This window comes from Mucor mucedo, assembly GCF_025094135.1.
Source record: "Mucor mucedo strain NRRL 3635 chromosome Unknown EV154scaffold_52, whole genome shotgun sequence".
Classification (NCBI taxonomy): domain Eukaryota; kingdom Fungi; phylum Mucoromycota; class Mucoromycetes; order Mucorales; family Mucoraceae; genus Mucor; species Mucor mucedo.
Window position 1 is genome coordinate 162,089 of NW_026252336.1, and position 15,079 is coordinate 177,167.

A 15,079-nucleotide genomic window follows, 5' to 3' on the forward strand; every position below is an offset into this window, starting at 1 on the left:
GCAGCGTGTACTCGTGTGGGCGTGTATCTGTTCGTCGGGTGACAAGAGAATTTCTACATGAATTATTTTCCTGCATTCTTTTTTTTTTTTTTGGGGGGTTCCATGCTTTATGGGTGTATTCTATTAAGTATTACTTTCAAGTGTTTTACGTCCCTTTTTTGTTTTGTAATAAAGAGAAAGGAAGAACATTGTTTAAAGATAGCGTGTTTCATTATATGTTGCTATGGATATTCGAACTCCATTCACGTTATCCTTTTAACAATTAATGCAGAAAATATAATAAGGCAGAACTATGAGGTGGGTTCCCGACTATTGCCGTACATGTCATTCCTTCTTTTGGAAAGAGTTTGTAGTTGGGATACAAGTTTTTATCCTCCGAGAATAACAAACACACTGAAAACGACAGCCGTTTTTGACATTTGGCTGTATCTCTAATTATACACTACACATACAAAGCGTGTAATTCGTAAAAGGGTGCGGGCCATACCATCGCCGTTCCGGGGGGAGGGGGAGGTGACATTCAGAATGAGGAGAATGTAATGAACAAAATGTAGACATGTCAGGATGAAGAGAATGTACAAAGGAAAGGATAAAGACAAGAGAAAGAGTGCTTTTTTAGATTGTTTTATTAAAAAAAAGTATGTAAAATCAATATAAATGAGTACAATAGCTATGAAAGCTCCCAAATGATCATCTGTAAAGACAACCTTGGTACACCGTCAGAGTATGATAGCGCTGAAGACTAAAGTAACATAAAATTTCGAAATAGACCAAAAGTCGAATGGACTTAGAAGAGACGATGAGGCTTACCCATGGTGGACTTCAAGAACAAAGACTTGACGTTTTGCCAGTTCTTCTTGAGGAGAGAGACGAGGAAGTTGACGGACAACATAATGTTGGCAATCAATTGATCCTCAGTCATACCGAGATGACCGACAGCGACACCGAGACAGAGAACCTTCTTCAATTGGAACTTGATGGTGGCACGGAGCTCGTTGGCCTTATCGACCAAAGAATCGTTGTGGGAAACGGGGGTAGGGAACTTACCAACCTTGTGGAGACCGGGACCCAAAAGACGAGGAATTTGCTTAATAAGAGCTTCGGAAGCAAGGAAAGCATCGTACTTCTTGGCGAGCTTCTTAATGAGCTTCTTGTTCTTGTTGAGCTTCTTCAAATCTTCAACAGATTGGAACTCCATAGCGGCACCCTTGGCTTGATCACAATGGAAAGCATCACCGAGGACACAAACAGTCATACGAGGACGAGCAACGTTGGGGAGACGGATGGTACCAGAGAAACGCTTATCACGTTGGGGATCGTAGTTCTTCAAACCAATTTGGAGTTCGAGAGTCTCAGTGAACTTACGTTGCTTTTCGAGGGATTGGGCCTGGATAACATTGACGATATCTCTGACGGCAGAAGCGCTAACTTTACTATAAACAGAAAGCTAAAGTGTCAGAATAAACATTTTTGGAAAGTGACACTAATTTGTGTTGCATCCCCATCATCACCATTTATATCATTTGACGCATCGCTAGTAATTATATGCATCTGTTTACATATGTATACTTGGGTATATACACACATACATACATATACATACTACACACATGGATGGATGGATGGATAGATGGATGGATGGATGGATGGATGGCAACGGATGGATGGATGGATCATTTTACCTCATTGTTGATTAATGAAAATGGAAGGAGGCACAAAAAGCACAGACCGGTGAGACGCTTAGTTATACTTTTCTGAGTTTGAATATATCATAAATTTTTTTTTTCTTTTTTATTGAGTTGTAAAAAAAAAAGTAAGACTCTCTTTTTTTATTTTTTAATATTGCCGTTGGCATCTTTGTGAGTAGCCACCCATTCAGCAGTTTCTTCCTTTAATGTCTCTGGGTCAACATAGGGATCTAAATCTGCCTTGACCTATTCATACATGTCTATTTGTTACACAAATGTGTGTGTGTGTGTCATTATCTTTTTTTGTGTTTACTTACGTCAGCTTCACTTTCGGTGGCTAAATCTTCGTTCCAACCCGGAGCATTTTTTAATAAAGAGTCGGCCTTATCAACTACAGAATAAAATAAATAAAAAAGTGTATAGAGGTTAGTTGAGTGATAAACACTGGTTTGAATGATAAATGCTAGTTTAAATGATCCACGTTTGTTAAATGCACAACGCTAGTCAATTAATCAACAGGAGGGGGATGAATACTAAAAGACATACTTTCTTCCTTGTTGAATGGCTTTCCTAAAGTGAAGGAGGTAGCGGTGAAGAATCGGGCGGGATTGGAAGCGTGACTGCGTGTTAAAGAAGGAGCTAAAGTCAATAATAATTTATTCATCAGTGCAAGTTTGAAAAAAAAAAGAAGTAATGGATTGTAAGAAGAAGTAGTAGTTGAAAAGAAGAAAGATATTTTATTGTTTATATATGTAATCTCCCATGCACTGCCTCAAATTCATAAATCAGCCACAAATTAAAAAAATACCCGGTTGTTTATTTTGAAACAACCATGATTGTTTTTGTTTTTTTAATCAATATTTTTTTTTTTTTTTTTTTTTTTTTGTTGGTAGTGAGGTATGAAAGAATATTAAAAAAAAGGTGATCGTAAAAAAAAAGAAAGAGGCTCACGGAGAGAGAGGAAAAAGAACATAAAAGTATACAGTTGTTTGAGATAGATAATGAAAAAAAAAAAAAATTTGACTTTTTTTTTTTTTTTTTTTTTTTTTTTTTTTTTGTTTTTACAAAAAGTAATCAGGAGTACGTCTGGTAACATGTGGTTCACCACGTCTAGGAGCAGGATCGAACTGGAGGCTATTATGAAAAAGTATATTAGAAGAGTTTTAAAGGAGAATGATGGGGGGGCACTTACAATGTGTATTTCATGTGCTCGTCAATCTCCATGATAGCAGCTTGGTTGCCACAACGATAGCAGTAATTAGGAGCACTAAAGATGGTAACTACGTTACGGTCATGACTCCAGTTATAACCTTCCATGACCAATTGATGGGCTCTTGCTACCAGTGTCAAGCCATTGTTATGGTTGAATGTCTCTGCGATATCTTGACCGAATGTATAACCTGCACCACGAGGAGAAATACCCCAACCACATCGATCATCAGGGTCAGACCATAAAAGATCACACATTGGACCCTCATGAGGTACTTCTTGCACACGGTCCAAGGATCTGACTTGATCCAATGTATCAATCGAGGGCGAGAGACCACCATGAAGACAAAAGATTTGATCTTCAATCAAAGCAGTCAAGGGTAAATAATCAAAAAGGTCCGTAAACATCTTCCAGACATTGGCATTCCCATACTTTCTTAAACACTCGTCGTAGAAACCATACACTTGGGTGATCTGACGAGATTCGTGATTACCACGAAGAATCGTGATACGGTCCTTGTATCGTACTTTAAGAGCAACCAAAAATGTGACAGTTTCAACAGAATAATATCCTCTATCAACATAATCACCCATAAACAAATAGTTGGTGTCGGGTGAGTTACCTCCAATACGGAACAACTCTTGCAAGTCATGGAACTGACCATGAATATCACCTAAATGTATATATATATATATATATGCCCTTTTTTAATAAATAAAAAACCATCAACCATCATATAAGACTACCACTTACCGCACACAGTTACAGGACATCGCACAGGTTGAACATTGGACTCTTCCATGAGGATTTCACGTGCCTTTAAAATGAACAGAGAGAAAAAAACAGCGTCAGATGAACACTCTAGTTACCTAGATGGACCTTTATTTTTTTACCTTTTCGCATAATTTTTTGATTTCTGACTCTGGTAATTGTTTACATTCAGAAAGTTGGGCAATCCAAGCATCAACATCTGCAACAGAACTAATGGCAGTCATTTTCTATGTATAAATAAGAGTGTTTTATTTATCTTCTTTAATCTTTTTTTTTTAAAGTACAGAAAAAAAAAAAGATGAACGAAATAAAAAGAAAGAGATGGAGAGGTCTTTTGTAGAAAAAAAAAAAAAAAGAGGATGTAAGAAAAATAAAAAAGAGGAAAGAGATTTCCCTTTTTATGTATAAATGTAATAAAAAGAAAGAAATAAAAAAAAAAAGGTGGGATTGTCGGAGTGTAAGGTAAGGCCCAAAAAAAAAAACAATCAACCAACACACACACACACACACACACACAACACACACAACACAACACTCTAAAAAAAACTATAGCCTTTGATTGGATCAAGTATAAAATGACGTAAGCATTTTTTCCTTTTAAACCACAAGACCAAAGAAAGCGGCTAATGAAACCTTTCTTCTTTTTTTTTTTTCATTTTACACCTGTCTAAAAGGGAAGCCAATGACCCATATCTAGCCTCATTCTTTTCTTGGGGCCGGGCACTGATATGGCATCATTGTTTTCCCAATAGGTACAGCTGTGGTGGGGGGGGGGTGTCTTTGTCCTCATTTTCAGTTGACAGGGCTTTTGTTTAAAATATTTCCCCTTTGTTCATAGCAGTGCCCGAAAAGGCATTGCGCTATGAAACAGTCTCAATCTATCGTGACATTCCAGCTACAACGCTGGGGATAGAATTAGAAATAGGGTACTATAATATACTCTTTCAAGTAAGAAGCGTCAGGGAAGATACTCTAATCCAAAGATGAGAGTATATACATATAAAAACAAACAAAGCCTCTAATAAGTATAACTAAAAGGTTTTTATTGTATAGGGGGAGTCAGCGCAATATCTACCAAAGAACGAATAATTCCTCCCCCATGTGCAAGTCTGATAATCTTGTTCTCCTACATTTCAATCCAGTTACTAGATATAAATCAAATTATTAGATGCCAGATAAATGATTTTCATAATAGACCTTACCTCTCATCACAAAAGCGACGAGAACCGACTTTACAGTACCCGCTTTATTTAAGGCCACCCACCAAACCATCTAAGATCGTTTCCGATTTAAGGACTCCCTCCATAGAGTGTTGCCAACAGTCGTAAATGAAGCGCACCTGCTCCAAGAACAGAGAAAGAGAGAGAGAGAGAGAGAGACAAAGCAACCCACACTTCCAATTCAAAGACACAAATGCCCTTTCTTATTAGACAAAGAAATGTAAAGAAAGAGAAAGAAAAGCTTATTTTTAAAAAAAAGAAAAGAAGGAGTGCCTTTGAAATTATGCAATTTCTTTATACTCGAAAATTGACGTGCCCTTCTCAGAATGCAACAGATCGTCCAACCAATGATGTTGTCTGTTTTCATAAATAAGCTCTCTCATAATAGGGTCTCATTGGAAGAGGGGGCAGGCACACTTCTTATCAATTACATTTGGCTTATCGTCTATAATATACAAAGCTCTTACAAATCAAAAGGAACGAAATTATTATAAAGATGACATAGAGTGAGTCTTTCATAGTGCGAGTATAAAAGTGATGCATAAGTAGTCTAGTAGTGTCACTAGAAGATAAAAAAAAAACGCGCTTTACGTGTCCCAAATCATGAGTTATCAATGGCTAATAATCCGGCGTTTGACAAACACTATGTTATATGCAAGTAGAGGATAGACTATAAAAGCATTATTGATAATCACAGATCGTAGTTAAACACCCATCCTGTCAGTGATAGGGTTCTTTCAGCAGACTTCAATTCCACCTCAAGATAGAATGTGTGTGGGTGTGTGGTGTGTCTAGTGTCGCAAGTTGAAAAGAAAATCGATGACGTGGTCACATTTTTCTGATTTTTTTTTTTTCACTCAGTGCCACTGAATGGAATTACATTTTGTTTTTTTTTGTTTTTTTTATCAGACATTGAAGACAGTCTTTTTTAGGAAACCCTTTTTTTTTTTTTTTTAAATATTTATTTTTCTTTGTCATTTAAAAAAAAAAAAAAAGACAGAGGTAAATTTTTTTTTTTTTCTCTTTTTACCTTTTCAATCGCGTCATCCATGTTAATAGTTTTATTATAAAAGAAATAATAATAAAGAAATGAACCCCTTAGCAAACCATCCACCGGGTGGTTTTAATAAGGAAAAGTTGCAAGGCCTTGTCCAGGTAAACGATCTACAGACACAACTTAAAAAAAAAAAATTTCCCTTCAACTCATCCTCTTCACAGCGCGTCCGATTCCTTCAATCCCAAGGAGCCAAAGAGGAGAATAATCCGGAATATGCTCAAATCATGCACTTCTTAAAGAATTTACAAAAACAACAACAAACGCGTCCTTCCATGCCCACGAACGAGCTCGTTCAACCATCTTTAACCATCCCTTCTCCCATCGCACCAGGTAATTGCCTATAACAAAACATATACATATATTCCCTTCTTACACATACTCTCTTCTTTTTTTCTTACTTGGTATCTAGCAGACATGCCATCCGCTTTTTCTCAATCGCAATTGGCAGCTTTAAAGTACCAGATATTAGCTTACAAGTTGATTTCTAAAAACCTAGTTTTACCTGCTAATCTTCAACAAGCTGTATTATCACCCAATTCGGCTCTTGATTCACCTCTTTCCTCCGCACCTTTACAACCCCTTTCTCAACAACAACCCTCACCAGCAGCAGCAGCAGTAGCAGTAGCATTACAGCAACAACAACAACAACAACCAGCAACAGCAACACATACAGCAGCAGCAACAGCAGCAGTACCCACCACTGTGGTGACACCCAACCTGTCCAACGTTGGAGCGGAAGAGACACAAGCACAAAAAGTGGATTACAATGCTTACACGTCACCTTACGATTTATTAAAGAAACCCATCAGTTCTGTATTCCATGCCTCTCGTCAACAACGCATGTTAATTCCCAGCATCACCCCACCGGGCACAGATCCTTATACGATCATTTCCGAGCGTGAACGACGTATTTTAGGACGGATTCAATACCGTATCAGTGAACTTGAAAAATTGCCGAGTCACCTGAATGACAGTAATGGACAGAAAGGAAAGGGACATGGCAGTTTAAAGATGAAGGCCATTGTTGAATTGAAGGCATTGCGATTGTTAGGTAAGCAAAAGCAATTAAGAGAGGAAATCATGTCGGGCATGATGAAATCCACCACGTTGGCCTCCTCAGCAGACCGTTTAGCGTACCGACGCATGAAGAAGCAGTCGCTGAGAGAAGCACGTATGACGGAAAAGATTGAACGTCAGCAACGCACGGATCGTGAACATCGTGAAAAGCAAAAGCACTTGGATTACTTACAGACCATCTGTGATCATGGTCGTGGGTTAAACAATACACAGGCTTTGCATCGACAAAAGCAAAACAAGTTGGGTCGTGCTGTCATTCAGTATCATCAACATATTGAGAAGGAGGAGCAAAAGAGAGCAGAACGTATCTCCAAGGAACGTATTCGTGCCTTGAAAAATGATGATGAAGAAGCCTACATGAAGTTAATTGACGAGGCTAAGGATACGCGTTTGACACAGCTGTTAAAACAAACGGGTTCTTTCTTGGATTCCTTAACAAAGGCTGTCTTTGAACAGCAAAATGATTCGATCTATAAACAAGATATGAACCCATTGGATGATGGTGATGAGGATGATATGGCTGCAGATGATCCAGATGCCAAGAATGATTACTTCCAAGTCACTCATCGTGTCAAGGAAGAAGTCTGTCAGCCCGATATGCTGATTGGTGGCAAATTAAAAGATTATCAAGTCAAGGGTTTGCAATGGATGGTTTCTCTCTATAACAATCACTTGAACGGTATTTTGGCTGATGAGATGGGTTTGGGTAAAACCATTCAAACCATTAGTTTAATTACCTATCTCATTGAACGAAAGAGACAAAACGGTCCTTTCCTTATCATTGTTCCCTTATCTACCCTGACCAATTGGACGTTGGAATTTGAAAAATGGGCTCCCTCTGTCAAGACCATCATCTATAAGGGACCACCCAATGCTCGTAAAGAACTGCAAAACGAGATTCGATACAATGATTTCCAGGTATTGTTGACGACCTTTGAATATATTATCAAGGATCGACCTATTCTTAGTAAAGTCAAATGGTTACACATGATTGTGGATGAGGGTCATCGTATGAAGAATACCAATTCCAAGTTGACGATTGTGCTTCGACAGTATTATCATACGCGTTACCGACTTATTCTTACAGGTACCCCACTGCAGGTAAATAAAATGCTTTCTTTTTTTTCTGTATGTATATATATATATAGACACATTAGACTGATACATAAAGTAGAATAACTTGCCTGAATTATGGGCCTTGCTGAATTTCATTTTGCCCAAGATTTTCAAGAGTGTCAAGAGTTTTGAAGAGTGGTTTAATACACCTTTTAATACACAAGGTGTGGCGGATAAGATTGGCCTGAACGAAGAAGAACAATTATTGATCATCAAGCGTCTTCACAAGGTTCTTCGACCCTTTTTATTGAGACGTTTGAAACGTGATGTAGAATCGGAATTACCGGACAAGGTAGAACGTGTGATCAAATGTAAACTCTCTTCTTTACAAACACACTTATATACACAAATGAAACGCAATGGTACCTTGTATACCTCTGAAGTGGTGAAAGGCAAATCAGGTGTCAAGGGCTTGAACAACACCATTATGCAATTAAGAAAGATTTGTAACCATCCGTTTGTATTTGAAGAAGTCGAATCGTTGGTGAATCCCAGTGGTATGTCCAATGATTTATTGTATCGTACATCGGGTAAATTTGAATTGCTGGATCGCATGTTACCCAAGTTACAACAAACGGGTCATCGTGTTCTGATTTTCTTCCAAATGACCCAAGTGATGAGTATCATGGAGGATTTCTTGAACTACAAGGGGTTTACGTACTTGCGTTTGGATGGTTCAACCAAGGCAGATGACCGTTCTGAATTATTACGTTTATTTAACGCACCTGATTCACCTTATTTTATCTTTTTGTTATCTACACGTGCGGGTGGTCTTGGTCTGAATTTACAAACAGCCGATACCGTCATTATCTTTGATTCGGATTGGAACCCTCATCAGGATTTGCAAGCGCAGGATCGTGCGCATCGTATTGGTCAAACAAAAGAAGTTCGTATCTTTCGACTCATTTCGACAGACTCTGTGGAAGAATCCATTCTGGCGCGAGCCAATTACAAGCTGGATATTGATGGTAAAGTCATTCAAGCTGGTAAATTCGATAATCGCAGTACAGAAGAAGATCGTGAAGCGTTTTTACGTTCGTTATTGGAAGATAAAGCGGATGAAGAGAATGATGTGGAGGATGAAGATATTGATGATGAAGAATTGAATGAAATCTTGCAACGTAGTGAAAGTGATATTCCTATTTTCCATCGTATTGATGATGAGCGTGAAGAACATGATAAACGTACCTGGCAATCGATGGGTCGTCGTGGTAAACCTGAAAGATTGATCACGGAGGCAGAATTACCTGTGATTTATTTAAATGATGATCCTATCCCTGAAGATGAGGATGATCCCTTGGCCTTTGGTCGTGGTCAGCGTACCACGGGTTCTGTGCGCTATGACGATGGCTTGACAGAAGAACAATGGCTGAACGCCCTGGAAGATGAAGATATCGATCTGGATGAATTGATTCAAAAGAAGGAAAGAAGAAAGCAACAACGTATGGCTAGAATCTTTGGTGAACCAGAACCTGAACAACAACAACAACAAGAAAGTAAACGTTTAGGTCGTCGACGACGTGAAGAAAGCGAGCCTGAAGATCCTAATAAAAGACGTGGTAGACCAAAGAAGGGAGAGCCTGAGGTGAGTTTTAATAGTGGATGATCATTTACTATAAGTAGACTAACTCTTTAATTTAGCCTAAACGTAAACGAGGAAAGGTCGAAACCGAAACTAATAAACCCGATACAGTTCCTCCTCAGGTCCGAGAGAACATGTTGAGAATCTTTCGTGAATGCTATAAAGCCGTGGAGGAGGCAGTGGAGGAAGATGAAGAGTAAGTGAGATTGGAAACTAAGAAACTGTGCCCCGTGATCTAACGTTAAAACCTTCCCTCCCCCCCCTTTCCGTAGATCTTACCGCAGTCGAAGTGAACTGTTTATGGACTTGGTGAGCAAACGTGATTATCCACTGTACTACACGATGATTAAAACACCGATATCGATGAATATGATTAAGAAACGAATGAATTCAACCTATTATAGAACCATTGCTCATTTCAGAGATGATTTCCACCTGATGTTTAATAACGCAAGGACGTTTAATGAAGAAGGCTCATTTGTATACGAAGATGCCAACGAGATGCAGGTAAAATAAAAGTTAAATGAAGCTAAAAAAGACAAGTTTTGATACTAAAATAATTTTCTTACAGAAAATATTTGATGCTAAATTGGAGGAGTTATGCCCTGGTGGAGTACTGACATTAAACCCATTATCATCATCATCATCGTCAGTACAAGCATCATCATCATCAAATCATCATACGGATCCAATGCGAGGATATCATGAAAACTAAGAAGTTTGACTGTAAATAACGGAATACTCTCTTTCTTTTACATATAATTCGTTTTGTATTTCTCTCAAGACTGTCAAATGGAGATTTATACGAATTGGATATTTTTTTATAATAATAATAATAAAAAAAAAAAAAAAAAAATTCAACTAGAATTCAACACCGGGTTGTGTCAGTAAACTGTGCTACAAAAAAAAAATTATTATTTTCACACACTGCGGATAAAATGGATTACCGAAAAAGTGAGAGATCGACGCCAACAAAGAAAAAAAAAAAAAAAAGATCGACATGCAGTGATTGGTTACGTTGCAAGCCCCCCACCCCTATAATATTGTTAAAAAAAAAAAAAAAAAGAGATTTTTTTTTCTTTTTCTTCTTTTTCTTCTCTCTCTCTCTCTCACTTTATTTATTAAAATATGGCATCTTTACCTTCACCACCACCTTCTCCACTTGATCGCAGGCGACATCGACGTAGTGATAGCTTTGCACTGTTACAGGCCGTGATTAAAGAAAGAGAGAAAGAAGAACATCAAGAAGAAGAATTGTTACTGAAATCAAGACTGATCCGATTTAGTTGCCCACCCGCCGTGAAAACAATAGAGAAGGAGGAGATCATTATACCGCATAAAAGTTTATCACATCATTCTGTGAGATTCACAACAGAACCACCCAAAGTCTATCATTACACTGTATAACCTTATAAAAAAAAAGATACCCACACACTATGAAGAAAGGGGTGAACACACACACACACACACACACACACACACATACATGTTATTATTATTATTATTATTATTATATTTTTTTTTTTACTGGAGTTGCTCAAGATAATCACGAAATAAATCCTCTCTTTTATCCTTGTCTTCAATAGCATGATAGGCATCATGATTCTCCAACAACTTCTTTGCATCTCTCCATCGAGTGTCCTTACGAATATCCGTGTTTCTCAAAAGTGCCTTGTATTCTTCCACTGGGTTCTTTTTCTTGTTCAGATTGTGTTTCACATGGGCCTTAAATAGCGCCTCTCTTTCTCTCGTCACAGGTAACGCCTTAAACCTGGCGTCGTCCTTGTATTTGCGTCGGAAATCATCCCAGTACATTTTCGTCGTCACCTTGGATTCGAGTAACTCTTTAAACTCATCCTCGGGTCGCTGTTTTTATTTTTTTTTTATTTAGTTTAGCTTAGTTTAATATTTCAAAATAAACTTTTTTTTTTTTCCTTTTTACCTTGGCTTCTTTGGCCTTTTCCTGTCGAATATGTTCACCTAGTGCATGACAGTACTTGTTGAAAAGCATCTTTTGCTTGTTAGAAGGAACCACTAAAAAAAAAAAAAAGAGTCAATCGGCTGCTTTTGCATCAAAAAAAAAAAACAAATAAATAATTAAAAGAAACTCACATGAAAAGCGTGGATCTGTCATGAGTTTAGGGTATTCCACTGTATACACTGCAAATGGCGAGATATGGCTTTCCTCTAACAATGTGTTGAATTGCTGGATACGTTCTTCTTCAGATAATTCTGGTTTAGTTTCATTCTTTTCTTTTTCCTCTACTACCGCCACCTCTTGTACATCTTCTTGTGGTGGTATGTCGCCTTCGGTGTCAGACTCTTGACCTTCCATCTGCTGTAACTGCCACATGATATCTTCCTCAGTCATCCTATGATTTTTTTTTTAATGATAAAATTAAGTACTTGCATTTTTTTTTTTTTTTTTTTTTTCCCGTGCATAATTTCATTTTACTCTGTTGCTTCTTCTTGCTCTTCCTGTAACAACTTTAATCTCTTGGCTTCCTGTGCAGCCACTTCTTCTTCTTCCAATGCTCTCTTTTTACTCTCCTCTTCTTCTTGCTGCTGCTGCTGTTGCTGCAACTTGCGTGCTTCCTTTTCTTCTGCTTCCAGCTTTTTTAACTCTTCCAAGGGTGCTTCTAATTCCTTTGGCATCTCCCATACTGACGTCTTTGTCTCTCGATCATAATAAAATTCGTATCCATCCGCTGTCAATACAAATAACCAATGCGTACCCGGAATCTTTTTCCTAACAATGTCCAATTCAGCTTATATGACTCTTTTTTTTTTTTTTTGTTAAAGCGTTGTTATATATTACTTGATTTGTTTCTTCTTTTTGGGTGCAACGGGAAACACCCAGGAGCTTTGATGCGTGGTTGTGTTGTACCAGTAAGGTTGTCCGGTAGGTGTGTAATGTTCTACCCATCCTGCGGGTAATGCAGGTGCAGGTGTCCCAAAGGGATGGTACACAATGGGTTGTCCTAATGCTGAATTCATGGTATGATTCTAAACCCGCGTTTTTTTTTTTAGATCTAGTTGGAAAATTTGTTTTTATCAAAAAAAAAAAAAAAAAAAAGGCTCCGCCTGAGACGATCCAATGAAAAACGGGCTGTGAAATCTTTACAGTGAGATATCTCTCTCTCTCTCACACAAAAACACCACATAGGAGTACTAGTATTTGTCATGGTGACGAGTCTGTGCGTAAGATGACAGAGCTTTATCTCTTAAAGTATGAGCAATCATTATAGTTTAAATTGTAGAGACATTTTTTAATTATAAAGAAGAATTTACTCTTCATCAGACTCTTTGGCGAGGGTCATGGCAACCTGCTGAAGACAGAGTTTCTTTCTAGTTGCCAGACTGTTCATAAGAGAACCATAACCTTCTATAAAATAAAGGAGCCGTTTGTAAGAAACATCAGCAATAAAAATTGAAATCCCATGCAACTTGATACTAAATTGTGCTTAATTCTGTTCCTAAGATCTTTGGTGTAGCATCCTTCTTTTCTCATACTGCTAAAATAGCCTATAAGAAATGAGAAAAGAGATAAACGCCCCAAAAAACTATTTGAATCTACACAGGATTACATCATAGGGGTCTAATTTGATCTTCCCGCCTAGTAGTAGTTAACACAGACCACAGTGAGTAGGCGATGTTAAGAATTGCGGTAGTAACTGAATTTTCAGTTAGCCGTCAGATATGTCACTCACATGTCAACTTCGACTTCCTTTTTAAAGTGAATAATCATGCTTTACCGTCCAAGCTATCCTTACGGGGGCCATGGATGTTTTTTTTTATGCGAATTTTAAATTAAGAAAATGATTGGCTCCTTTCAAGTAGAGTTAAAAAGGCACTTTTGTTTTTGGGTTTATGCTAGTGAGTGTGGGGATCATGCGATCACTCAAAACACGTTTTCTTTAAATATTTGTCACCTTCTCACGACTTCAATGTATTTGTCTTTTTCTGCGATCATTGTATAAATGATTTAAATTAAATCCGTTTCTGTCGCCTTCTTTCTCTCTCTCTCTCTCTCTCTCTCTGCTCTTCTTTATTAAACTAAACTAAAAAAAAAAAATGGCTTTGATTTGGAAAATTGCAATGCACTCTAATTGGCATGAATTGGATTCAGGCACGGCCAATGCGGTGAAAAAATACTGGGCCAATAGTAGTCAAGGCTGGTATGTATCTGACTCGTTCCAAAGACAGCCTGTCTATATTTGTTTCCCTGCCATGGAGATAGTGCATAATAACACGGTTTACACCATTGCTCAGTTTTATGTTGATGCTTGATCATCCTATTTACAGAATCTATGAAAAACTATCTCTTCTTTTTTTTTTTGGCTTATGAACAACAACTTACTAGGATTTAATTTTCTGCAGCAGAAAAATAACGTGTGTTACTTTACATGTTATATACGCTTATCCGGTCTTAACGGATAGAAAGAACGAAAAACATAAACTACTCATCAGTGAGTGCCACTTCCGATATGCCCAATTGAATCTCCTTATTTCTATACAATAATAATAATAAAAAAAAATTTTTTTTATCTATTTATCCCATCATGTGTAAATCGGGTTAACCGCAAGTAGGAAGGCATGAATGGTATTTTTTTCTTTTTAAAAAAAAACAAACATCCAAAGGGCTCTCTAAATTGTGAGTGCAAATACACACGGGCCACCCTACTTTTTTTAGTGACTGACGTTCAAAATAATGACGTTGATGTGATCATGAGAAAAATCCGGCAATCGTGGAAAAAAAGGGGGGAGGGGGGGGGGCTCATATGTCCCTGAAAACTTAATTTATGTTCTAGATCAGGGTCCCCCTTATATATACATATATAATAAACTCACTGTGTGAGATATTAAAAGTAAAATTGTAATTGGACGATTACTTTACTTTAAAATGTCATGCTTCCATGATTAAACAAGTTTCATGCGTGGGACAGGGCGCCTCAACAGTTGCTCATGAGGAACGAATGAAAAGCTCACTTTTGTCATGGTTGGAGATTTATATAAATGACTCTTATAAAAAAAAAATTTTTTTTGATTGTAAACACTCATTATTTATCGTATGACAATTTCGGTGTAGTATCAAAAGTTAATTACACGTGTGTCAACACAAGACTCACGCGAAAATAAGCTTATCGCTTATACCTTGGGAAATATATACACGCCTCCGGTTCTTAATACACATTAAATCATAAAGGCCGAGCACAGATATATATATATATATATATACAATAAAAACTGTAGTTGCCATCATTAATAACTACCAAGTAGTATTGTCGCGTTTGAACAGTTGCTATGCAAAAAGTGGTTTGAATCATGTTTTAAGAAAACAATGTAGTAGTAACACAG

At 37.5% G+C, this 15,079-nt stretch overlaps 5 protein-coding genes across 5 annotated transcripts; 2 read left to right on the forward strand and 3 right to left on the reverse strand.

Moving 5' to 3' along the window:
* Positions 1-400: 400 nt before the first annotated feature.
* Positions 401-2,092, reverse strand: EV154DRAFT_245687 (60S ribosomal protein L1-B). The gene is made up of 3 exons (XM_051594578.1): positions 2,006-2,092; positions 1,683-1,934; positions 401-1,433 (listed from the first exon to the last, which is right to left on the reverse strand). Exons 2-3 carry the CDS (start codon positions 1,685-1,687, stop codon positions 788-790), a joined length of 651 nt encoding a protein of 216 aa, XP_051457125.1. The 5' UTR covers positions 1,688-1,934; positions 2,006-2,092; the 3' UTR covers positions 401-787.
* A 657-nt stretch (positions 2,093-2,749) lies between these two features.
* On the reverse strand, positions 2,750-4,109 carry EV154DRAFT_444195 (serine/threonine-protein phosphatase 2A catalytic subunit alpha isoform; the record flags this gene model as incomplete). The annotated part of the gene is made up of 4 exons (XM_051597049.1): positions 3,792-4,109; positions 3,652-3,715; positions 2,881-3,571; positions 2,750-2,822 (listed from the first exon to the last, which is right to left on the reverse strand). The coding sequence occupies exons 1-4, from the start codon at positions 3,891-3,893 to the stop codon at positions 2,750-2,752; spliced, it is 930 nt and encodes a 309-aa protein (XP_051457126.1). The 5' UTR covers positions 3,894-4,109.
* A 1,712-nt stretch (positions 4,110-5,821) lies between these two features.
* EV154DRAFT_603072 (SNF2 family N-terminal domain-containing protein) lies at positions 5,822-10,619 on the forward strand. The gene is made up of 7 exons (XM_051607331.1): positions 5,822-6,044; positions 6,108-6,276; positions 6,356-8,124; positions 8,198-9,724; positions 9,781-9,917; positions 9,994-10,228; positions 10,293-10,619. The coding sequence occupies exons 1-7, from the start codon at positions 5,979-5,981 to the stop codon at positions 10,434-10,436; spliced, it is 4,047 nt and encodes a 1,348-aa protein (XP_051457127.1). The 5' UTR covers positions 5,822-5,978; the 3' UTR covers positions 10,437-10,619.
* Positions 10,620-10,809: 190 nt separating this feature from the next.
* EV154DRAFT_510752 (uncharacterized protein) lies at positions 10,810-11,207 on the forward strand. The gene has a single exon (XM_051601735.1). It carries the CDS (start codon positions 10,850-10,852, stop codon positions 11,126-11,128), a length of 279 nt encoding a protein of 92 aa, XP_051457128.1. The 5' UTR covers positions 10,810-10,849; the 3' UTR covers positions 11,129-11,207.
* On the reverse strand, positions 10,811-13,175 carry EV154DRAFT_510756 (uncharacterized protein). Its single transcript, XM_051601736.1, has 5 exons — positions 12,540-13,175; positions 12,177-12,470; positions 11,834-12,093; positions 11,664-11,755; positions 10,811-11,587 (listed from the first exon to the last, which is right to left on the reverse strand). The coding sequence occupies exons 1-5, from the start codon at positions 12,716-12,718 to the stop codon at positions 11,246-11,248; spliced, it is 1,167 nt and encodes a 388-aa protein (XP_051457129.1). The 5' UTR covers positions 12,719-13,175; the 3' UTR covers positions 10,811-11,245.
* Between the last annotated feature and the right edge of the window lie 1,904 nt (positions 13,176-15,079).

Coding starts and splice junctions, on each gene's coding strand:
- EV154DRAFT_510756 (XM_051601736.1), bottom strand. CDS start 12,718: ATGAATTCAGCATTAGGACAACCCATTGTGTACCATCCCTTTGGGACA. Junction 12,094..12,176: donor GAGCAAGAAGAAGCAACAGA/GTAAAATGAAAT, acceptor AAAAAATCATAG/GATGACTGAGGAAGATATCA. Junction 11,756..11,833: donor GACAGATCCACGCTTTTCAT/GTGAGTTTCTTT, acceptor TTTTTTTTTTAG/TGGTTCCTTCTAACAAGCAA.
- EV154DRAFT_510752 (XM_051601735.1), top strand. CDS start 10,850: ATGGCATCTTTACCTTCACCACCACCTTCTCCACTTGATCGCAGGCGA.
- EV154DRAFT_603072 (XM_051607331.1), top strand. CDS start 5,979: ATGAACCCCTTAGCAAACCATCCACCGGGTGGTTTTAATAAGGAAAAG. Junction 6,045..6,107: donor AGTTGCAAGGCCTTGTCCAG/GTAAACGATCTA, acceptor TCCTCTTCACAG/CGCGTCCGATTCCTTCAATC. Junction 8,125..8,197: donor TTACAGGTACCCCACTGCAG/GTAAATAAAATG, acceptor TACATAAAGTAG/AATAACTTGCCTGAATTATG.